General features: G+C 36.5%; 1 protein-coding gene across 1 annotated transcript in view; it reads right to left on the bottom strand.

The window, feature by feature from the left end:
• Window positions 1-25,600, bottom strand: part of LOC138696590 (probable JmjC domain-containing histone demethylation protein 2C) — a 1,076,998-nt gene that overhangs the window by 433,663 nt on the left and 617,735 nt on the right. The window contains exon 5 of the mRNA XM_069821740.1: window positions 2,664-2,748. Coding sequence (XP_069677841.1) covers window positions 2,664-2,748 — 85 coding nt within the window. The remainder of the gene's footprint in view (window positions 1-2,663; window positions 2,749-25,600) is intronic.

The following is a 25,600-nucleotide window of genomic DNA, read 5'->3' as shown; positions in this document are numbered from 1 at the left end:
GAGAATAATCGAAAACCTGAACTTTAATGAATAGGTGTACTTTAATGACATGCATTAAAGGACTGCTACCAGGTGTATAATTACTACATTTCGGCATGGTCGAGCATAAAATTAATTATATGTGCAACAAAACTGTATTTATTGGTAGAAATAATGAACAAAAATGTATTCTGCACAGATATAATGAACAGAAAATTGAGTCTTAAGGTTATTAATATTTTATGAACATTCCCTTATTCGTTATTAAATATTTGATTTTGTCAGGGATGCCGGAAACCAAAGTTTGACACTTTCTTTGAATATCAGCATCATTTAGCCAGACATCAGGCAGTGCTTAAATGAGTCCATGTTTTGTTATAAACGTCTTTTTGTTCACTTTCTTCTTCAGTATAGATAACAGATTTTCAATTTCGTTCATGTCCGGTCTTCTTGCAGGCCATGGGAGTATATAATTAAAACACCAGTAGTACCAACATAGCCAGAAAAATATACTTAATCATTGGAAAAATATACCAGAAGATGTAAACAATCATATTTATAACAATAGACTCTGTGAATTACACTGATAGTTGATATGACGAATTATATTATGTTTCCAAGAAAAAGTTTTAGTTTAATAATTTGTCCATGTCTGTAATCGCCATTTCTCTCGTCTATCATTTGTAGCCTCTTTTCTAGGGAATGAAGAGCATGGTATGTCAAATATTACTGAAAACATTGTTTACAGTTGCATACAATTTATTGTCAACAGACTGTACCTGCATACATGGTACACAAAGATGCCTAGACGGACTGTCCCCTCCATTTGATAGCGTAGGCATATAGTCACTGCTTACCTAACTTGTGTTAAATTTGACCAAACATTGGGCTCTAAACGACATTTCATACAAGTTGAGAGGATGCGAAAGCACTTCTTTCCCCTTCTACTTGCCCTGAGTTCGTCAGTAGCTGTTACCTCTTATACCTGCACCCCCCCCCCAAGTTGTACAAACAAGAAAATGAAATATTAAACAAAGAATATAAGTGAATATAAAATACAGTGACACAGATATTTAACAATTACATGGTTGAGTATATTTTAGTGTCGTTCTTACAATATTTTCAAGTAATATTTATAGTAAGGAATGTTAGTTTGTATTATAAAGTATTATAAAGTTAGGGGGGGAGGAAGTGAACAGTGCAGATTGTCCCATTGTGTATGTTGTAGAGTAGCAATTAGCGGTGGAGAAAACTTATCTTCTGCTTTCAGTAGCTTTTTAAGAAAATTGAAAATATGGTTTATTTAACGACGCTCGCAACTGCAGAGGTTATATCAGCGTCGCCGGATGTGCCGGAATTTCGTCCCGCAGGAGTTCTTTTACATGCCAGTAAATCTACTGACATGAGCCTGTCGCATTTAAGCACACTTAAATGCCATCGACCTGGCCCGGGATCGAACCCGCAACCTTGGGCATAGAAGGCCAGCGCTATACCAACTCGCTAACCAGGTCGACAGCTTTTTAATGTGCCAGTTGATACAAACAGCAATAAAATGAAATAGGCTATAAACGCTTAGTATAGACTTTCGAAATATAGATCATCAATAAACATTTTCAATAATATAATTTGTCACTATGTTGAAAGTCAATTAGTCGAATGTTAGTAAGATGGATAGTAGGATGTTCCCCTTACTGTTGGTTGAGAATGTGAGTAGAAGGGAAGGCCTATCAACCAAACTGAAATGAGGATTAGTGATAAATATGCACGATACTCTTTGAGTGAACCATACTGAAAAAATCGTTGTGCGCTAAGACTAATTTTATTTCGGAATGTCGTTTCATATCTAAAAAAAAAAAAAATTGCATGACCTACATTAATAATTACTTTTCTTATTATAGATCCATACACTTCATATGTAATCTGAAATAATAATAAGACAAACCAACACAACCATTCCCTAAACTGGAAGATGTATTCTACGTGTAAGTTATTCCTTATAAAGCGCAGAATTTTTTGAACATGTTTGGAAATGTGAATGCATACATAAGAAACATAAACTTTTGTTGTATCGTAAACAGGGAAACATTCCAACAAATCACAACAAAAGAAATTATAGTTAATACTACGAGTCCCATGACGCTGAGCGCTGATGTCGCCAGTAGCGTATACAAGAGCGCGGAGCATTGAAGGAATCAAAGCATTCGTAGAGGGGCATGACGCACTCTGCTAGTTCGTGGAATCAACACCGGTCAATTTACAGCGGACGGATAGTACCGACTGCCAAATCTAGCATAAAACTTCACTCCCTTGCATGGGGAATGGATGAGTCTATTTCTTTTGAGTCTGTCCAGTGCAGTGCTAGCTTATTGTTATTTCAGGCTCTGATCTTAGTCGGATTACACAGCTTGAGAAACGCAAGGAAAACTAATAACATCGCTGTGAGACTAATGCCGCTTAGTAAATAAGGAATAAAACAGGCACATTGTAGCTAAGCAGAAATCTAGGTTACAAAAATCGAACGTAATTCCAATATTCTGCTGAACTATGCTCGTGCTCGAATCGTATGATTTTTTTCATTTTCCTGCCATAATGTAGGCAGGGCTGTTGACATTATTCTACAACATTACACTATATTACTTTATCGAATTATCTAAGATGCATTGTATTTAATCACGAAACTGTACCTCCATCTCCGATGAGCCTCATTTGGACGACACAGGGATCTTCGTTATGTTCTTCCAGCACAGTATCATCTGTCACTGTCAGATCCTGCAACATAACAAGCAGAAAATTAACAATGACATTTATAGGAAAATCCTGTGAGACGTGAATTAATCTTAAGATGACAATAAGAGAACAATTCAACACTTCAATCTTTCTATACCATGAAATTTCTAATCTGGCAGAAATTGGAACTATCACCAACATAGAAAGTTTTAAGAAAAAGTGAAGGATAGCTCTAATGGTGAGAAATGAAAATATCAAAACACGAAAAGAAAACAAGATTCAATCCAAAAAATGATTTTAGGAAATCCCTATTATTGCGTAAAAGATCTATGCTCGAATTAAATCAATAAAATACAATATACACTTTTTTAACACTGTAGTGTATTTTATTTGGTTTTCATGCATATACATAGTCTTATCCAGTGGTATTCAATCTACGGTAGGTGTGCTCCCAGGGGTATACGCGGTTGTCTAAAGGGATACGCATCCTATTCATTATGTATGTAAAAATGCTAACATATTTATTTTATTATATTTGTTTATAATTAATTATTCCATTATATTATAGTTTCTTTTGCAATATCAATTCTTGTTTTTCCTTGTTTGAATAACATTTTACGTAAATCATTAACTTAGTATTATTATTATTGCATCAGTAACTATTGTATAATAATAATAGTAATAATAATAATAATAAAATAATATAATAATAATAATAATTTATTTTTATACGCTAGCAAAAAAAGATTTAATAACACTGGTCTAATCCATACACCCAATATCTCCATTACTATTATGTTGAGAACGTCCAGGCACATTAAATACTGGGGCGAGACAAATCGCGTGGAAAACCACGAGGCACGAAGTTCATCTTGAATCTCTGTTCCAATAATACCACGAGTCACTTCAAAGTAAACCTATCATGTAAATTATAATTTTTTCTCTTTTGTACCTAGAACATAAACGTTTCACGCAAAAAAAAAAAAAAAATACCGAAAGCTTATGAATATAATATAAGATGATGAATTGTTCATTATTTAGTTTAATCGATTATTTAACGACGCTGTTTCATCTGCATAGTCACGTAAGGACAATAAAAGCGGGTTGAATGCAAGGATTCGTCATGGGATCGCCTAAAACTCGTATAACAGAGAGGGAAAACTCTCGGAGAAACCCCAAACAAGTAGATACCCAAAGTGGGCAGGACTGGAGCCAACCAACGTCCAATAGATTTGGTTTTATTCCTGGAGATGAAACAAAAACTAATCCGAAAATGAAAGGATATCAGGGTCAACTTCTCCATGATACTTTCCAATTAAAATCTACTCGCCTGGCCGTGAAAAGAACGGACCCGGGCTCAAATCCCTGTTGGGACAAGTTGAGTTTTTTACGAGGTTTTCCCTCAAACAAATGAAGCAGAATTGTTGGGTAACTACTGGCGTTGGACCTCGGAATCATTTCGCCATCATAATTATAGTTTCCTTGTTTCATCATCATCACCATATTTTGGGCTTTCATCATATGTAGAGTCGGCTGCGGGTCGCCACTGAACATGAACCCATGGTATGTGGTCATTAGTTGCTGGTGGTAGTGCTATGTACCGTTGAGTCTCCTCTGGGCTCATGGTAGCTCGTATGACCGGTGTTGAAGGACCACAGTGATGCCTACGTGGAAAGGTAAAAGGGGAGTTAGGTGGCAGCGTGCAGGGGAATCTGTAGCTCGGGGGGCTCTAGAGCATGCACATCATTCCATTCCGGGCACTACAATGGGCTCATCCAAGCGGCCTACGAGAGAGGGCAGACCCCAGCCCGTGCTTCTCTCCTCATAGGAGACTAACAGAATACAAAAACAATTCACAAAATACAGGCCTGCTCACAGGATCACTGGGTCGTAGTTCTTGCATCATTGTAAATTTTCATGGCTTTAAAAAAAGGTTCAGAACTGTAATTATTATTTTGAAAAGTAAAAGAGACTAAAAACTATTATGTTTTTAATTGGTTATTTTACTATTCTTTATCAACTGCTGTGTTTATCTATGAATGAGATGAAGGTGATAGTGCCAGCGAAATGAGTCTGGGATCCAGCGCCGAAAGTTACCCAGCATTTGCTCTTAATGAATTGAGGGAAAACCTCAACCAGGATTTGAACCCGGGCACTCTCGTTTCACGACCAGGTATGCTAATCCTTACTCCAGAGCGGTGGACTTAGAGGAGACTGTTGTACCTTTAAACAATATTCACATTATATTTTTTTTATTTTGGGAAATGAAATTTTTTAAATGAAAAAAAAAATGCTGGAAATAATTATTGAAGATTCCTTTACAACTTCCTGTATGTATTTTCCTGTTTTACATATCTATTAAGGATGGAAAAAATAAAATGAAGGAATATGTAATGTGTTCAAAGATACAACAGGTTCATGTATTTGGAACATACCCTCTGGTACCTTGGAAAACATTGAATATAGGTGGGAATATAGCTGTAAAAACTGACAGTCATATTTAAAATGTATTTGCCATCATAAACCAAAGCAGGCTTCTCTGATTGAGATTTTATTTCCTGGAGGAGCAATAACTGCTTCAACAGCTTTCTTCAAGGCATCCGGATCAACTGGGGGCCTCTTAACTCCAGACTCACTTCGAGACATTATCTTAAAATAAAAGAAAATCAAAAACCGATAGTATCGTGTACCTTGGAACATGTTCCATGGTACAAGATGTTTTGTGTACAAAAGGGTGCACGTTTAAACAAATATGGCTCCCAAATCTAGAGATTCGAATAAATCACGGAAATTAAAATATGTTAATACTCACCAGATTATAGGGAACACACTGTACTTGATTGATAGTAACAAATATAATCTGGTTTTGTGTTAGAAAACATATATCAATGAACGAAATGTTTACTTTTGGTACTAAAAAAATTGTTGTGTCCACAGAACTCACACTTTGCAAGAAATCAAACAGAAAGTAGGACCAGAGATATTTAGCGGCTTTTTCTACCATCTGCTTCAGTTTGAGTCCTCTAGGTAGCAGCAAAAATTAAAAAATAAGGTCCATTTTTATTACTCTACTGCCACTTCCAACGGACTCCTAACGAATATTCACACGTTTATCACTGGGATTGTGGCGCTGGAAATTAATTTAGAACACTTTTATCTCAGCCACGACACATTTCAATTTTTATTGTACAATATAAATGCAATTATCACTACAATGACACAATAATTCTTGCAGATAACACAGAAACAACTTCGGAAACGTTATTAACAGAATAGCAGTTTCATTTCACTTCCACTAGATGACTCTTGAGTTCCAGCAGAGGCGTAGCAGGGATGCCAATATCGGCAAACAAAATTAAACTGTGAGGAATGTTACAACAGGTGTGCTAAACGTTAGGAATGTTACAATAGGTGTGTAGCACGTTAGATTAGGTTAGGTTAGGTTAGGTTAGGTTAGATTAGATTGGATTAGGTTTTGTTAGGTGTGTAAGATAATATGAGTGGTTACCACAGTTGGCGACACTGCAATCATTCTCCCACTCCATCTCAAATAACGTCACAACGACGGAATATGGCCGCCTTCTTCCTTCAAGTACGACGATTTTCCTATATAAGTAAGCAACCTATTTAGGGCGGGTCGGGTGGGTACCACAGCTCTCCCAGGGATCACATCGAGTTTCTACTACTCCACACTACAAAACTAAGGTATTTTCAGTGTTTGTTTTTAATTTCCTATACTGACAGTACAGTAATAAAAATTCACCAAAAAGAAAAAATGTTCAAAGATACACTATGCTGAAGGTAAAAAATCTCTCCTATTATGTTTGAAAGGAGGATGTATTTACTTGTGACTTCCATGAATTTAAAGGACTGTTCGTGAGTAGCACATCCATTACTATAATTTAATCCTCCAGTTCCATAAGCTGTGAAGTCTGTTATGTTGTCAAGCAGCCCTTTACCCCTCTCTTTCAACACAAATTAAAGTCTTGGGAACGACACGCCTGATTTCTTCCCCTCCCCCTCTAACCGGTTGGAGCAGTGTGCTTGGAATGTCACTTGAATTATTCGCATATGTGAATAGACATTTCCAGAAATGGCGCTGCAAGGAAGAGCGTAGCAGGCTGCATCCGTGTGCGGGAGAGGGGAGTAAAAAAAAAAGAGAAGCTGAACCCTTTCTTGAAGGAGTGAGGAATTGACTGAATATTTATTTTCTCCAAAGGCCTTGTGCATAATGGATGTGAAGCAGATGCCCCGTCCAGATCCAGTTTTCTATCCATTAAACAAGCAACATACATACCTGCCAACAGCAACTGCAGGCTGGCTGTTTCACCACTGTCACACTTTTTTTTTTTTTTTTTTTTAATATTCCAGGTCTCTCTCCAGAATCACGAGAGCTTGCACGTGTGTATATAAAGTTATGTATACTCGAAGACATAAAACATACATACAGTTTAATCAATCCTGGTACATTAAATAATGTTAGAGCTCCGACTCCAAACACAGCAAAGCTCTAAGATTAAGTTCAATTTGCGCGGAGCAAAGAATACCTCGTAGTACGCCTACTTCAGTGGCGTCGTCGTTGTCTAAGGCATCTTGCCTAAAACTCGCGTTACGGAATGCGCGCTAGTTCTAGTCCTTGTGAGGGAAGAAATTTTCTCATGAAATTAGGCCCAGTATATGTGACCGGTGTTCACCCAATCAGTGTCGTGATGCACTTGGTGGGTTACGACAGCCACCTATAATGGTTGAGGGAATAAATCGCCCACCTCTGCTTTGGCATGCCCTTGGGCTGAAAACTATTAATGAAACTATGGCTGAATGAATGGCTGATTGTCTATGCGGATGACGTGAATATGTTAGGAGAAAATTCACAAACGATTAGGGAAAATACGGGAATTTTACTTGAAGCAAGTAAAGAGATAGGTTTGGAAGTAAACCCCGAAAAGACAAAGTATACGATTATATCTCGTGACCAGAATATTGTACGAAATGGAAATATAAAAATTGGAGATTTATCCTTTGAAGAGGTGGAAAAATTCAAATATCTTGGAGCAACAGTAACAAATATAAGTGATACTCGGGAGGAAATTAAACACAGAATAAATATGGGAAATGCCTGTTATTATTCGGTTGAGAAGCTTTTATCATCCAGTCTGTTGTCAAAAAATCTGAAAGTTACAATTTATAAAACAGTTATATTACCGGGTGTTCTGTGTGGTTGTGAAACTTGGACTCTCACTTTGAGAGAGGAACATAGGTTAAGGGTGTTTGAGAATAAGGTGCTTAGGAAAATATTTGGGTCTAAGAGGGATGAAGTTACAGGAGAATGGAGAAAGTTACACAACACAGAACTGCACGCATTGTATTCTTCACCTGACATAATTAAGAACATTAAATCCAGATGTTTGAGATGGGCAGGGCATGTAGCACGTATGGGCGAATCTAGAAATGCATATAGAGTGTTAGTTGGGAGGCCGTAAGAAAAATAGACCTTTGGGGAGGCCGAGTCGTAGATGGGAGGATAATATTAAAATGGATTTGAGGGAGGTGGGATATGATGATAGAGACTGGATTAATCTTGCTCAGGATGGCTCAGGATGACGGGCTTATGTGAGGGCGGCAATGAACCTCCGGGTTCCTTAAAAGCCAGTAAGTAAGGAAGTAAGTATGGATGAATGAAATCTATATCTTTCAATAACAACGGCTATTCTTAAGACTATGGATCGGTGAAAATAATTAAAAAAAAAAACATTAAAAAAAATGGAAATTTTGTTTTCAACTCTAAAAAATAAAATAAAATTTCAGTTTTCTAAATCTGTGCTTATTTTAGCCCTATGACAACTTAAAGCCGCTCAGGACTATAAAGGACCAGCACGTGCGTAGAGCTGCTGCCCTTTAAACTGACACTCAGCTGTCTTTCTGACAGACTTTGTTCTTCATTCTAACTCATTTTACTTTTCATTCAGTTCATATTTCGCACTGTTATGTATGAGAAAAATGTGTGTGGTAGACCTGTATAGACCTGTTTTGATACTCGTTTTCTCAATTTTCCAGTTTTCAACATTTTGTAACATTCAAAATGCTCTAATAATGAATGTAATTTTTCTCCAAACTCCGTGAAATTTTACACATAAGTCCACAAAAGCATGTGAAGTAAACTGACACATGTATTTTTTCTGCTATTGAAAGTATTCATATCACCATGTGTTTAGCATGTTACATGTTTTAAATAACCGAAAAATTAACAATTAAAAGGATAAATATATTTTTCTCAGAAAGTAATTGGAAAAATACGAAACGCATGTGTCATATTTTACATAAATCTATCAGGAATAAATTAAATATAAATTTAAAGAAAACTTATGTAAACTTTGAAAATTGGGTCAATTATAATTCAGTATAAAAAGCAAGTATGGGTAGACTAATTGGAATATCAAAGTGAAAATTTGTGGATTGCATGTCCTCATTCTAAGAAATATGTGGTAATATGATTAATTGGTGTAAAAATGTAGAAGTTAGAAATTCCACAGATCCATAGTCTTAATATTACCAAATCTTTCGTCCACATCTGTGGAGTAACGGTCAGCGCGTCTGGCCGCGAAACCAGGTGCCCCGGGTTCGATTCCCGGTCGGGGCAAGTTACCTGGTTGAGGTTTTTTTCCGGAGTTTTCCCTCAACCCAATATGAGCAAATGCTGGGTAACTTTCGGTGCTGGACCCCGGGCTCATTTCACCGTCATTATCACCTTCATCTCATTCAGACGCTAAATAACCTAAGATGTTGGTAAAGCGTCGTAAAATAACCTACTTAAAAAAAACCAAATCTTTCTTTTTCTCTTCATGGAGTGCAAGAGTGTTATTTCTTCCAACTGCATTCCTTCTGCCATCAAATCATGTTTGCTCTATAGGAAAGGGATTCAGTACCATGAATGCAAAACCTCTGCATGTCAAACTCTGGTTAATATTAATAATAGCCAAACACCGATGTTGCTTTATTTGTCGACTGTAAACGAGGTACAATGAATAAGACCGATAACAAAGACAGTTCTTTCGATATATTTTGTAGGGGATTGTCAGCTATAGACTATTTACCGGAATAGTTTTTGTATGTATACCTCAACAATAACAATAATTATTATAATTACTAAATCTACGAGCTTTAAAAAATGTAGGCAGTTAATTACATTACAGAAAGCATCTAATCTACAGCAAGGGGAAGTGGCAAGTCCGCTTTGCAGCTATGTAATATCTCCCCTGGGGAATCGAATCCACAACTCCAGGAAATGATTGCGCTAATGGCCAGGGGTCAGTATACTAACGGACCCTAGCGGGAAGCATATCAACTCAAGCCCCTGTCAGTTTATGCAAAACTATTGAGTTATTTATGCCTTATACTCCGGATTCAAGCATATTGATTCATTCACAACTTCAGTATGAAACTTTTTTGTTGTATAAAAGTTGGCAACAACTTTACTTTCCTTTTGAAAGGCGAGGGAGAGAAGCGTTAAAAAAAAAAGTGCGATGCTGGGGAAGTAAACTGATCCTGAAATCCTATTCGGTGCGGTAGAGCTGGTGATTTAATACCGTTACACTGGAGTAAAATTAGCACTTGCAGTTTCCAATGCTGACTACCAACTTTTTCATTACAGTTCGCTGGGTCAGCGACTTCTTATTCCTTTTTTTTTTAATACGCTCGCAATCTACATCCTCTCAGGTATTCTTTTTCAAGTCTGCTTATAAAAAAATTAAGCTTAATTATGCTTGGAATACAATAATACCCGAAGGTAATATGATTATTCAGCTTCAGGTTACAGAACGTATTATTTTCTTCAGACCTACATTTATTACCTGCAACAAAATGTATACGTCCGTAATTAAACTGTACAGTAATACAAATTATGATGACATTGTCTACGACAGTGGATGCCAAACTATCTTGACGTAGGATTAGAGTGACCAGATTTACATCGATAAAACGAGGACATTGTTCGAAAAAAGAGGACAGAAAATATGTATTTAGATTTAGGCTTACGCCTATATTACACCCTACTTTACATTACGTCAATGTCTATTTTATTAAAAATATTTACAGTAGAGATTTAGGCTCATCATACTTAAAAGTATGTTGATCCCGGTATCTATTTTATTACAAAATAAAAATGACAAACCTTAATAATAATAATAATAATAATAATAATAATAATAATAATAATAATAATAATAATAATAATAATAATAATATATAAATAAAAATAAATATAAATGAATTTATAAATAATAATAATAATAATAATAATTATTATTATTATTATTATAAAAAACATACCAGATTAAAAGCATATAAAGTTCTAGCAAGACCTGTTCTCATGTATGGTAGTGAGGCCTGGTCTGTCCGAAACTCAGATGTTCAACGCCTAACAACTGTGAAAATGAGATTTCTAAGGAGGATTGCTGGCTACAGCTTGCTTGACCACAAAAGGAATGAACTAATTACAAAAGAATTGAAAATTACACCTATTTATGAACATCTCAACCACTATAGACAAAAATGGCTTAACCATGTCAATAGGATGGACCGTTCCAGACTTTCAAGACAAATTCTCCGCTATATACCACATGGAAGACGATCTTTGGGACGCCCCCTGAAAAGATGGACGGAGACCGTAACAGGCCACTAGGCCTAATCCTGCAAGGACGATGATGATGATGATGATGATGATAATAATAATAATTTTACAGTTAACTACATATGAAAGCCAAGGGAACTATAGTGAAATTATTAAAGAGAGTAGGAAATATCTATTTAGATTTACATTCGCATCTCGATTTACTAGCTACCTGTGAGCAACGCCCATAAAAAGAAGGAGCAAAGGGAGTTATGAACGTTGGCAAAGAGTATATTCCGTCGATGCTGCTGCCATCTACAGGCAAATTACTTGAAAACGTTTCTAATCAGATAATTTCAAAATATCAGGAATACATGTTACGAAAAGGAGGACATTCCTTGATTTTTTAAAAAATCCGCCCGGGCCCCGGACAAAGGCCTAAAAAGGAGGACATGTCCGGACAAAAGAGGACGTCTGGTCACCCAACCTAGGATCTACTTTGAAAGTTTTCATCGGGCTGGTGATCTACTACAGACAAATATACTGAAAACAGAAATAACAATAATTACGGTATGTTCAGAAAAAAATATTATTTCCTTAGATTAGACCTACAGGAAAATGGTCATTCTGGTAAGGAAAATGAAACCTTTTGAAGACGAGCGTGCCCTTGTTAGTGGGAAGAATGACACTCCTATTCATTAACTAGTATTCTGTTTTCAAAATTTGGGTTACAGCTTATGACTGCCATTCTGATGCAGTTGTCCAGCAAATATTACTAGTTTGCTCTGCATCGATAAAATCTGTACATTCATCAAGCTGAAGTCAGGAATAACAACAGTTATATTGAGCCACTTTTCAGTTGCGAAACTACGTCAGCAGATATAATCCCTACTCTCCTCATGACAGTGTCGCGATCGACTTCGAAGGTCCTGGCGATCTACCGGTAGATCACGAGGACGGTTTGGCGACCACTAGTCTACGCCAATAATTAATTTGGCCATGAATTAGTTCAAGCCTCTCTTACCTTTGAATAGTGTGATATTTCTCCTTATTCTAGGCCTATATACTGTAATAATTTATTCATTTATTAATATTAATGTGCTAGCCAACAGCGATTAGCCAATAATAAGGTAGAACAACGGTAATAATGAAAATAGTAAAATTGACGATAATAATTAAAGATTATTAGAGGAGAAAAATTTGTTCCGGCGCCGGGGATCGAACCCGGGTCCTTGGTTCTACGTACCAAGTGCTCTAACCATTGAGCAACGCCGGAGAGAGGTTCGATCCGGTGCTGTGGATTGAACTTCGGCGTAGCTCAATGGTTAGAGCACTTGGTACGTAGAACCAAGGACCCGGGTTCGATCCCCGGCGCCGGAACGAATTTTCCTCCTCTAATAATCATTGTTACCGTAACAGATATATTCTGTAGGACCAAAAATTAATCTTTACTTAAATAATAATTAAGTTATGACACATATTTTAAAAATGTGCAAGAATTAAGTCTATAAATTAAATAAATAATGAATTCAAGTTGACAGTTTTAATGAAACTCGAGGTAGGCCTAAAGGAAAAAGATTTATAATAATTTATGTTGTAGAAAAGGTTGTGAGCTCTTATACCTTTCATAGGAACACTAAAGCTAACGTTGTTTACGAAATAATCACACGTTTTAGGCTATCACCTTTAAGAACCCTGAATAAAAATAGAGAACAATAATAGGTATAATAATAGTCACGTTATTATTGTTATTATTACCATTATACAGTAACTATTATTATTAATATCATCTTCATTAACATCTAAATTAGGGCCTCTTCAAATTTGTCCCCTGACCACCGGTGGTGTTCGGTAACATGTCAGATGGTCCGTGGTTAAGTAATGATAATAAATTACTGAATGCCCGAATGAATGAGCGAGTAAATAAATACAACAAAAATAAACACACTTTCATAGAACTGGCATACCATTAATATCTTATTGCACCGAACCACGGGGCAACCATTCAAAAACCCGTGCCTACAACTATCAAGTTCATATCTTAATAATGCAGAGTCTCCGAGAAACATGCTTTGTTGAATTTAAAAACGGTTCAGGCAAGCAACGATGAATTTAAAAACGATTCCAATGAGTACCGATACATTTAAAAACGTTTCCGATGAACACAGATGAATTTAGAACCTCGATGAATTTAAAGGCGGTTCCGATGAGTACCAATGGATTTAAAAATTGTTCCGAAGATCATGGATTAAGTTAAATACGGTTCCTTTGGGCACCACTGAATTTAAAAACGATGCAGATGAGCGTCAATACATTTATAAACAGCTACGATAAGAATCGATGAATTTAAAAACGGTTTACGACGAGTGTCGATGAATTTAAAAACGATTCCAATGTACACAGATAAATTTAAAAATGGTTCTGATGAGCATTGATGAATTAAAAAACTGTTTCGATGAGCACCGATGAATTCTTGCCAAATTTAAGAACGACTTTATTAAAGTGCGATGCACTGATGATCTCACCGACTAATTTTAAAATGTGTATTATTATTTCTGCCTCAAAGACTGCTGTTTCACAAAAGTGGCGATCCCGATGACCTAATCATTATACAAGAACACAACAATGTGGAGGTTAGCAAACATTCATTAAAGAAGCATACACCTGAGATAAGAATGTTTGTCTATCGCTTCAAGACGTGAAAGGGCTACCCTCCCTTCCCTTCGGCAGTATATTTCATAATTAAAATCTCCTCCCTTTCGCCGTGACTTAATTGTGGAGAAGCAGTCGACTGCCTGCAGCTGTCATCCGAGATATTGAACATTATAACAGCAAACAACGAGCCTCTGCCTCCCCGCTCCCTTCCCATGAAATATATTACAGGCGCAAGGGGCCCCGGCCGGTAAGATCCAGCTATCGTCAATAACAACCAGAGATCAGTGATGCCAACGTAAAGGTCTTGAAACTTAAACAAGCATTTGGTAACAATTCCGTTCCCTTATCATGATGTGATTTATACGATTCTTCATAGTTTATTTTCTTGAGATTTTATTCAAAAGACATACATAAATGATATCATTTAATATGTAGGCACCTAATTAGAAGATGGAGTATCGTTTTTAACGTATAATGTTTATGTGCTTGACATTGGAGATATCATGTCACAGTTTCTGTTAATCAAAGCGCACTAGGCCTACGTGACACAAACAATAAAATTCACGCTGTTCCCCTTAGGTTCAGGATAAGAATATGTAAACTCCGTTTCTGGAATTTGTAGAGTTAGTCGGCGCATGTGGGTGGAGATGGAGACAAGCGAATGGACGGAGCCATCTGTGCTGGTCGCATCGGCTCGCGGCCGCTAAGGAGGTAAGATCCGCGTGGCAGAAGATGATAGGTACTGTCCAAATTTCACGAGAGGATCCCTACGGGGGGAGTATGGTCCTTGCGGGGTAAGAGGAGAGTGTAAGCCAGTAACTCACCGTTCTTAAGGACCAGGTGGATGGGAGTGATGTCATTGGCCGCCTGGGACAAACAAGACTCAGTCAATGGCCGGTCGATTCAGTTTCGGGTGATAGGTTATAAGAGTGGGGGGAAAAACTCGCATTCCTTGCCTGGATCTCTTCGAGAAATGCGGACTGTAATATGGTATCTTAACTGCAGTTCAGTTCAGACAAAAATGATACCCTCATTCACACCTGTGGAGTAACGGTTAGCACGTCTGGCCGTGAAACCAGGTGGCCCGGGTTCGATTCCCGGTCGGGGCAAGTTACCTGGTTGAGGTTTTTTCCGGGGTTTTCCCTCAACCCAATATGTGCAAATGCTGGGTAACCTTAGGTGCTTGACCCCGGACTCAATTCACAGGCATTATCACCTCCATCTCATTCAGACGCTAAATAACCTGAGAAATTGATAAAGCGTCGTAAAATAACCTACTAAAAAATATTATTCTGTTTGTATCCAATGCCCACCCACTTCACTTGCGTGATTCGGGTTTCATTTAATATGTAGGAGGAACAGATCTGTTAAGAGCAAATTGCATAAATCATAAGCCCATCCAACAACAAAGTGATTTTAATTATCTTGGTTACATTGTGTCATATACCGGCAATAGAGATGTGCAAAATAAATTAAACAAATTCCAAAGATAACTTTAAAAAATTGTAATAGAGCAACACTGTTAAAACTTTACAAAGTAATGGCGATCCCAACCTTGCTTTATGGATGTGAAAGCTGGGTCTTGACTATCTCACAACAGAAGAAAATAGAGGCTGCTGAGATGAAATTTTTTGGACAGGTGGCAGGTTATAGACTCATAGATAAAAAAGAGGAATGAAGATATTAGAAAAGAATTGGAAATTCAGAGTCTAAATGAAACAATCACTGAATACAGGCAAAGATGGCAAGATCATATACAAAGAATGGATGAAGATCGTATACCACAAATAATATCTATAAGTATAAACCTGTAGGTAGAAGAAATGTCGGCAGACAACGGATGAGATGGTCGGATCAGTTTTCTTGAAGACGGAACGAGCCACAAGGCTTATGCCGTAATGAAGATGATGATGATGATGATGATGATGATGATGATGATGTAGGCATCTAATTAGATGGAGTATAATTTTTAACATAGCCTATAACGTTTATGTGCTTGATATTGGAGAAATCATGTCACTGTTTCTGTTAATCAAAGCGCACTACGTCACGCAAGCAATAACATTCACGCTGTTCAGCTCAGTCTGGGAATTAGAATATGTGAACTCCGTTTCTGGAATCTGTAAAGTTAGACAGCGCATGTGGGTGGAGATGGAGACAAGCGAATGAGCGGAGCCTATCAGTACTGGCCGCATCGGCTCGCAGCCGCTAAGGGGCTAAGATACGCGTGGCAGAAGATGATAGGTGGTATGGCATCTTAACTGCAGTTCAGTTCAGACAGAAATGATCCCCTCACTGCAATCGCTCTCTTACTTCAAGCAATGCCTTCCCTCCAGAGCGGTCATTGGACTACCCTCCACCCACCATTTGCGCAGAGGACTTGTTTCGTCTCCTAAACTCTACGGATTCTAGAAACGGAGTATTTACAGTACAGTAAATGTAAAAGCTTAATGAAATATTCAGCTTCAATTTAATTGAATAAAACATAATTCTTACACAAATGGGGGCAATTAATAAACCCGGGAAGTATAAAAACAGAAATACTGTAGTTAATTTAACAATGTCTAACTCTGAAGTCACTTATTAAACTGTGGTATTAATTTTCAAATTAATCCAATTCTATGTAAAGAAAACGACATATTCACTGCAGTTTCAAACAACTCACTGGCGTCATATCGATATGTGAATCGTCTCCATTATTAATTTAATTATCTCGCGATTAGGGCTCGTGGGATGAGGAAGCGATCATTAAGTAGTTAACGAGAAGACTCAACCTTGTTAAATTTAAAAGCGTAGAATATAAAGACAGAAATTCAAAGAAATGTCAACATTTTATTTGAAATCCTAAACATCCTTACAATAATCCCAACAATGATCACAATGACCATCACGAACAGCATAAACATTTTACGCAATTATAATCTCTCTCTATTTCACTCTCTTTTCTTTGGGGGGGGGGAATATATATATATATATATATATATATATATATATATATATATATATATATATATATATATATATATATATTACAATTTCAAATTAAAAAAATGTGACTACATTTGTACGCTATAACAGGCCTGGAAGCTACGCAGGGAATCTTAGTGTACTCATCAGTTGTGTGTTTGGGAATTCGCCTAGCTTGAAAGGTCGCAGTGCTGGGTCGTAGTCCCACCCTACCAAAATTTCATTCCATTTCATAACTTTAAGTTTTAACCCACTTTGTTTCTTGTAATTATGTCTATGATCGTTAAGTTTGGATAGCTTCCTGGGCAGGAGTTTCATTCCTTCAGGATTATTTGTGTTCATAATAATTCCCTACCTTAATACTACAAATAAATAACTGCACTTTTGCGTGAAAATGAGTTATCTACATTTCTTGAATGCTTGAACATTTTTATATAGGCCTACTATAACTATATAAGCAAGATTTTGTTTGATGTTCTTAAAATTTTGATTGTAAAAAATCGGTATTATCGAAACAACCAACATTTGTAATTAGGTATCTTCAATTGCATATTTGTAGCATACATTCACGCACCACAGCTGTATCTATAGTTGTCTAGTTGTAGCACATAACAAATGCAGCCTTTAAGGCAGTTCTGTGTATTCGAAACTACAACAATCTAAATGTTGGTGCTCATTTGAGTGCATTATGAGCTTGAGATCAGATTTATTAACTGTCGTTACACTGCACAAAAGTCAGACCACTTGTATTGACATTCAAGAGAACTATGATGAAGAATTTCGGTCCGTGCACTCTGGACGAAATAAGCGACGCAACGTCTCAATGACATCTAGGGAACTTGAAACCTCTATATGGAACCAGCATTCCAATTTAAAATGCTAAGTATGAGGACTTGCTGTCTCTTTTTACAATGGATCCTCCTGCTCTTGGAAAACAGTTACAGTGGTAAGGTACAGGACCATGTCAGAAGAAGAAGAAGAAGAAGAAGAAGCGGAATAAGTAGAAGATGATAATTGATGATTATGAAGAAAAATTGATGTCTAAGAAATACAGTTCAATTCTTATGACAGAAATTGCATAGTTTGCAAAATTAATTAAGTTACTTATCACTTTAATTTTTTTATTTTCAATTTTTCAATTCATAATTCATTAATTTAAGGGTTGAATAGATAAAGGTGTCATGCTACAAAAAGTAAGTTTTGAGTAACTGAAGGGTAAAACTGTCAGCCTTGCATTAAGCAATAGAGCAATGTAACGTAACTCTATCATCTACTATCTGAGCACAAGCTCTGAAACCTCGGCAGGAATGCGGCGTGGAACCTAGCAGACTGTATTATACTTACTGAGTCACGTCTCCCAGCTCCCCACTTCCTCATACGGCGAGGTTTCAGAGCTGGCGCTCAGACTATACACAGTATAGCTGCTGTTATTGGACTGACATCTATGGAAGCCATTTCAAAATAAAATTTGATACATAACACTTTCATTCAAGGATAAATACTGACTTATTTATAACTGTAACACAATACCTTCATACATTCTATCCTTAAATTCCTTAATATGATTGCAGTTATCTACTACGAGAGAGAGTCAAAAGGTAACCTTAATAATTTGTTTTATTAATTGAATTTGTACAATAAGACTACAAACACTTCATCACTTTTAACATAGTATAACAGGAATACTTGTATGGAACGTAGTTGGTACTATGTTGAAAAGTGATAAAGTGTTTGTAGTCTTATTGTACATATTCAATTAATAAAACAATATTAAGGTTACTTTTTGTCTGTCCCTCGTAGATTATATAAATATAACTTTGTGTGAGAAGTAGGTATTTTACTTAGGCCCTAATTTTGACTTCAAAAAGAAGTTTCAATGGTATCTAAACAATCAATCGTCGATTTTATAATTTTATATAAATATTTTTAATTTCAAATAAACATTCAAATCTGCTTCCTGTAAAATTATGAAATTTGCAGTTACCTAGTTGTAGTATTATGATAGCAAATTATAAAAGAACTTTTACAATTATTGCACAAGTTCTTTTTACTAGTATTGTATTAACCTCAATTTTGATTGGAAATCTGAAAGGGCACAACTCCTAGACATCAGAAAGAAGGAAAAAAAGATGAAAAAGAAAACGAAGATGCAAGCGTGGAAGAAATGATAAAGCAAAACGGAAAGAAATGTAGGAAGAAGAACAAAAACAAAGAAAAATAGAAAAATGAAGTGAAGGCAAAATCAAAACAAAACAGAGAGAGTGAGAGACAGAGGAAGAGAATATATGTAGGTTAGGCATCATGCAGAAAAGCAGAAAACATACACTCCAAATACAGCAAGACTGTATCTCAGGCAGAAACCATAAAGGAGTGTGATGTACGACAGTATAAACCACCGCAACTGTATCCAAGCGCACAAAATCCTCTCTTGTCAAGTCTCGTGATAAAGCAAGTTTCCTTTTTAGTACCATTATATAGACGAAGGACTGACGGTAGACTTGCAATGCGCGAGTTCACCAAGAATCTCTATTAAAACAAACTTTCGGACTTCAGACTTTTGTTGTTAAAACTTCTTTTAGCTCATTTTTTGAGAAGTGGTGGGAGGGGAGAAGAGTTGGTCTAACTTTGTTATTTCTTTTCAGTTGGTTGGTTTACTTGGCAGCAGCCTGCTATAATGCACACTACCACCAACTTTCGAGGAAGTAGTTTCAATCTTGGATAGGAAAGGGGGTTGCAGGGAGGTAGGGGAATAAATATGGCTGATGGTTGCCGGATTGGTAGGTAGAAGGGTAAGAGAAAGGGTAGGGAACAGAAAATAAAGAGTTGGTGGAAACTTTTCATCATCAATGTGGGGGAAGACTGTGAGAAACGTTTTATAGTATGTGGGATGACTTCGGATTACTCATTCTAACTACATTGGCAAGCGTGTTCGACTTCATTGCAGGTCAGTGGTAATTCTAAGAGATAGTTTGGGCACATATAAGTCAGCTTCCAAAATTAGATTCACAGACAGGCCTTCGAACTTCATATGTATATAAATAGGCCTCGGATTTCTATGATCTAAAAACTCTGGAAATATGCATGCATTTATGCCCGAAAAAATATCAATATATCACATAAGAACTTGGAAATATGACGCAAAACAAATATTTTCCAAAAACATATGCGGTAGAACAGCGTTTCTCAAACTATGGCCCGCGGACCACCTGTGGTCCTCGAGGTCTGTCCTTGTAGTCCTTCAAAAAAGACAGAAGAAAAAATAAAATTCAAACGAATTGCGTATCACACTGTAGCTTAAAATCTCAGAGTTTGGAAATGACACATGGCAATCGAATTTCACTTTTTCTTCCAGTACTGCATTTTATGAAATTATTACCCTACCCGTCTATCGACTTCCCACTCTACTCTCAGCAACAAAAGAGGAATTTAAAACACTATATGCGTGATGTTTCTCGACATCTTTTCCCTGCACATCTGGCGCCGCGCCTGTAACCCAGCCAGGGACCACCCGAATTCATAACAGAGGACCAAAGTACCGAACCTTAATTCAATTTTAAAATATAAATATAGGCCTATTGGTATTAAAATATGCTACGAAAATTATAAATTTGCTTTCGAAGGGAACAAGAGTAAGGTGGTCCGTGGAACTGTTCTGACTTTAAAAAGTGGTCCCCACTTCAAAAAAGTTTGAGAAACGCTGCGGTAGAACTAGCAGAAAAGTCACTAATTTGGCAGCATTGAGACTGGCGGGTGTGTCGTATTATAAATTAACAACTGGTATAACTCCGCTGCAGGAGGTTACTATCTCACCGCTGCGCTGGAGGCAGAGTCTTCCTCCATTAATCTGAACCACTGTCGCTACTGATTGACAAGCCATGTAATGCATCACTTAAACTTCTAACGAAATTATTCTGTCAGATTCACTGCCTAATACATTAGCACTAAAAAAATATTTTCTTAGTTATTTTTAACGTGATCAACACATTTCTTCCACTTGTCTTTTCCATATTCTGCGAAAAGGCGGCGACACAATCCTTTCTTTACGTTAAGTGGGGACCCATTTTCTGTTACAAAAATCCAATTGAAAAGACTGGAGACAATTGACTAAATATTTTATTCTGGCTCTTAAGTAAATGAAACCAATCAAAGCAATAAATGCTTATTTTTAAAGCACTGTTGGGGTTTGAAGATAAATAATGTTTATGTACGCGCGCGCTGCGTGACGGACCGTGAGCAGTCAGACATAAACCTTTAACAAGTGATGATATCTTGTAGACTCAATCTATTAACATGGGGGTTTTTCAACATAAAGTCTAATGTATTTAGACGATTTCATACACTGCACCTACCCACTTATCTTTTCAAGAAAAAAAAATTTATCGCTGATTGATTTTTGTACTTCAAAAACATATTTTCCCACACTACAATAGTATAAAACAAACCTCCATTAAGAAGTCTTACATTTGTTATACTGCGGTGACTCAAACATCTTAAAAATCTGCAAACAATACTCTTCAACATGCTTTTTTCTTTATTAGAATCTACATACTTTTTGAGTTGTTATTCTTAAGCATATAAAATATAAAACTATTCTGCTTCATTGAAAGTTTACAGAAGTAACGTCTTCTTCCGTTATTGGCTGGCAATTAGGAAATATGAAGTGAATAGTATATTGTGTCCTTCTTGTGGCTGACGCATGCGCAGAACAACGGAGTTTACTAAGTTGTTCCCCTATAGCGCACAGCCTCAACAGTGCATTCTACGTTGTAAATTCAATCACATTAGTTTGAAAACTACTTATTTCCAACAACTTTCCCCTCTTTACCCTTTTCACTATTTGCACTAATAATGGAATCACCCAGTACAAACTTAGGGGACACTCGGCTAATTAAGCAATATTAAGAAGTAAATCAATCATATTTTTATCAAAATGTTTATTGAAAAATATTATCAAAGTATGTAGACATGGACGAAACCTTTCATTACCAAATGAGATAACGAGACCTATTAAAATTCAAATTTATTTAGTTGTACATACATTACAGTTGAAAAAGAACTCGAGTAATTTCGCAACAGTGTGGATAAATCTGCAATAGGACTTGGCTAATTCCGCAGTTGTACATAATTATGAAAGTAACATAAAAGGAACAATTTATATGTAACAATGCTCACTTTCTTCACAGCTGTGTAGCAAAACACGAAAAACAGCCAACTTTCGATGTTTCACTGTATTGCCGACAGAGGTGTCGACCAATATCCTTGATTTCTTCTACAGTACTGGAGAGGACATGCCTCCTGTTGACAGCCTCTCAAAACTTACGTTCACGCTAATGTAAAGCCACAGTAAAATCATATATGCACTACTGCGGAATTACCCGTACTGCGGAATTAGCCGAGTTTCCCCTACTTCTTAACAAAGTTAGAGGGGTTTCGTAATTTTTTTTTTTTACTTTCGAATAACGCTATAATTTACACAGAGCTATTTTATGTGAATTTACGAAAACTAAATTCCATAATATATCTACTTAAACAGTAAAATTTATCAATTAAGACAAATGTCTTAATCTTGGCATTATACAGAACGTCTTTTGTATGTAACACTGAAAAACAAAGTTAAACTTATTTGGGTGCATATAAAATAATTTCTTTTCGATATATATATTTTTTGAAATTAAGAAAATAAACTATAAACTGTAATATCGTATGCAATATAACGAAAGGGCCTAAATCGTTGTGAAATGTGTAAAACGTAGGAGAAAGTGTGTGTCACTTTCGTGACACTTTTTTAAACGATGAAATTGAATAGTCTACTAACACTCCAACGAATGAGATAATTACTCCTGCAGCGTTTCAAGCTGTCCACGTATCTGATTAACATGAACATGTTTTATATCGCTGCTAATCTTAAAATGCATTAAGATGTTTTTGATACGCAGTACCGAGAAGTCCAGATTTGGTTCCAACGGACTCACAGAATTCAGAATTAAAAAGGAAACTAACAGGCACGTAAACTCATGAATATCAACGTCAAGAATTCTTGGCTCCTTTTCGGAAAGCTGCTTGAAAACAGGAGTTTATTCATTCAGACTGAAAACCGGTTACGTAAACCATGAATGAAGGACACGCGGGCTGTGAAATCACTTAGCGGAATTTTAATACAAGTTATCTGACACTCGATAAATCTTAATGAAGGCGCCACAGTGCCAACCCGCCACGTCTTCATGCAAGTCAATATTTTATTGGTGTGAAGAAGTCCACCTTGAATCGGAAAGCACAAGGCTTGTCATCGAGTAATATCAGGACACCCACGGCTATCAACACCAGCTTCTGAACCGGCGCATGGTCTTTTAAATGAAGAAAAAACATCTTTAATCGATCTGTGAATATATATTATTGTGTAATAGCCTACAAAGTCGTTTAGAAAAGTACGCCTACTTATTAATTAGTTAAGTCTTTCACTGAAGACAATGCAGTCTCCATAAGCCTTCAGTCACAAGAAGCTCTACATTGTGACTTAATCTTAAGTGGTAGTGTTTCCTGCATACATGATTCGATTGGATATAAATCTCTTTTATGTTAGCGTCATGTTAAACCACACGAACAAAAGATCCTGCTTCTAATAAATGAATATTTAGTATTTTAGTATTTATTTATTTAACCTGGTAGAGATAAGGCCGTCAGGCCTTCTCTGCTCCTCTACCAGGAGATTCCAACTATAATAGGAAGAATAAAATTACAATTAGTATTAAATTTGCAATTATAATTACAATTAAAATCAAAGTACGAAAAGATTACCTGACTAATTAAAGCTAGATAATTTATCATAGAAAAACAACGAATATTTTATATTTACTGAATTACAAATTAAACCTAGAATAACAAAATTGTATAGTGATGAAATTACTGGATATTGAAATATTTTGTGATAGATTAAGCAAACTATTTACAAGAAATCAATTACTGACCAAGTGCCTAGTAAGTTTGCGTTTGAATTCAATTTTATTTCGACAGTCCCTGATGCTAGCAGGTAGCGAATTCCAGAGTCTTGGCAGGGCTATTGTGAAAGAGGGTGAGTATGAGGAGGTGCGATGGGATGGTATTGTTAGTATTGTTTCATGACGAGAGCGTGTGTTCAGATTATGGTGGGAAGAAAGGTAAGTGAAGCGAGACGACAGGTACGAAGGAATAGAAGAGTTCAAGATTTCGAAGAGAAAGAGAAGTGAATGTAAATTTCTTTTCTTATCTAGTTTAAGCCAACCTATTGTTTCCAGGGATGGGGTAATATGATCATATTTACGAACATTGCTTACAAAACGTACACACAAATTATGAGCACGTTGAAGTTTCGTTTTGTTGTCGCTGGAGAGGTCAGTCAGTAAAATGTCAGCATACAAGTGTCTGCACAAGGGACTTTTTTAAGCAAGAGGGGAGATGAACATTTATCCTTTTTAGCACATGGATAATAGAATATACTTTTCTGCAGGTTTCTGTGATTATGTGATTCTGTGAATATGTTAGTTATAAATCCCAACAAGCTTATTCAACAGTCAAAGCTCAATTAATCTTATAGGGATAGTGATGTGGAACGTTTAATAATAATAATAATAATAATAATAATAATAATATTAATAGGTTTGGTTGAAGAGAAATCTTTGTTTTAAGGAAAATCTCTATAATAATAATAATAATAATAATAATAATAATAATAATGGGTTTGGTTGAAGAGAAATCTTTGTTTTAAGGAAAATCTCTATAATAATAATAATAATAATAATAATAATAATAATAATAATAATAATAATAATAATAATAATAATAATATATTTTATTTTAATATTGAAATATATTAAATATACTTTGGCCTTGATGTTTCAACTTCCTTTCATTTATAAAATACGGTATGCGCCAAAATATAACAGTACTAGATTTCGCGCAGCCCGCATGCGCATGCCTGTGCGTCTGCGTGTTGCTGCATCACCATTATGTATTGCTAATTTTGTAACGAACGTTGTGCTGTGTGGTTGAAATTGACAATGGGTCTCGCGACGGAGGAAAAAGTGTTCGTAGTGGAGTATTATTTTCGCTCGTACGGAAATGGTTATCAAGGCGGGCAGAGTTTAAAGTTAGTGGCGCAACAATATCGTGAACACTTTAATCAGCAAGCAACACAGTTATGCTGTCTATCGTTACAAAATTTCGTCGTACGGGTAGTGTATTGTGTCAACGGAAGGGAAGGTCTGGTAGGGCAGTAACTGTGTCCACAAATGACAATCATGGACGTGTCCTCAATCAGGTGTTGCAGTCACCAAAGCGAAGTCTTCGACGAACATCCCTGAAATTAAACATCAGCAATACGTCACTTCGAGCATTGTTTAAAGACTTAGGTGGATTTCCGTACCGAATACAGGTTGGACAACGATTGACGGAGCAAGATAGGCATGTCAGGATTGAATATTGTGCAAGGTTTTTGGCCATGGTGTACGAGGATCCAGATTCCTTGCTCAACGTGTGGTTCTCCGACTAAAGTCACATTCACTTGGACGGTTTTATCAATCGCCAAACAAAGGAGAACATTTTCAACTGTAATGATCCACCCACAACTGTGCCTGCATTACGTCAGAAGATCGTCTCGTTTTTCAGGACTCTGGAACAACCTATGTTCCAGTA

Source organism: Periplaneta americana, chromosome 3 (genome assembly GCF_040183065.1).
Source record: "Periplaneta americana isolate PAMFEO1 chromosome 3, P.americana_PAMFEO1_priV1, whole genome shotgun sequence".
In the NCBI taxonomy this organism is placed as follows: Eukaryota; Metazoa; Arthropoda; class Insecta; order Blattodea; family Blattidae; genus Periplaneta; species Periplaneta americana.
Note: the sequence above shows the minus strand (reverse complement) of the source record. Positions and strands in the feature narration are given on the sequence as shown.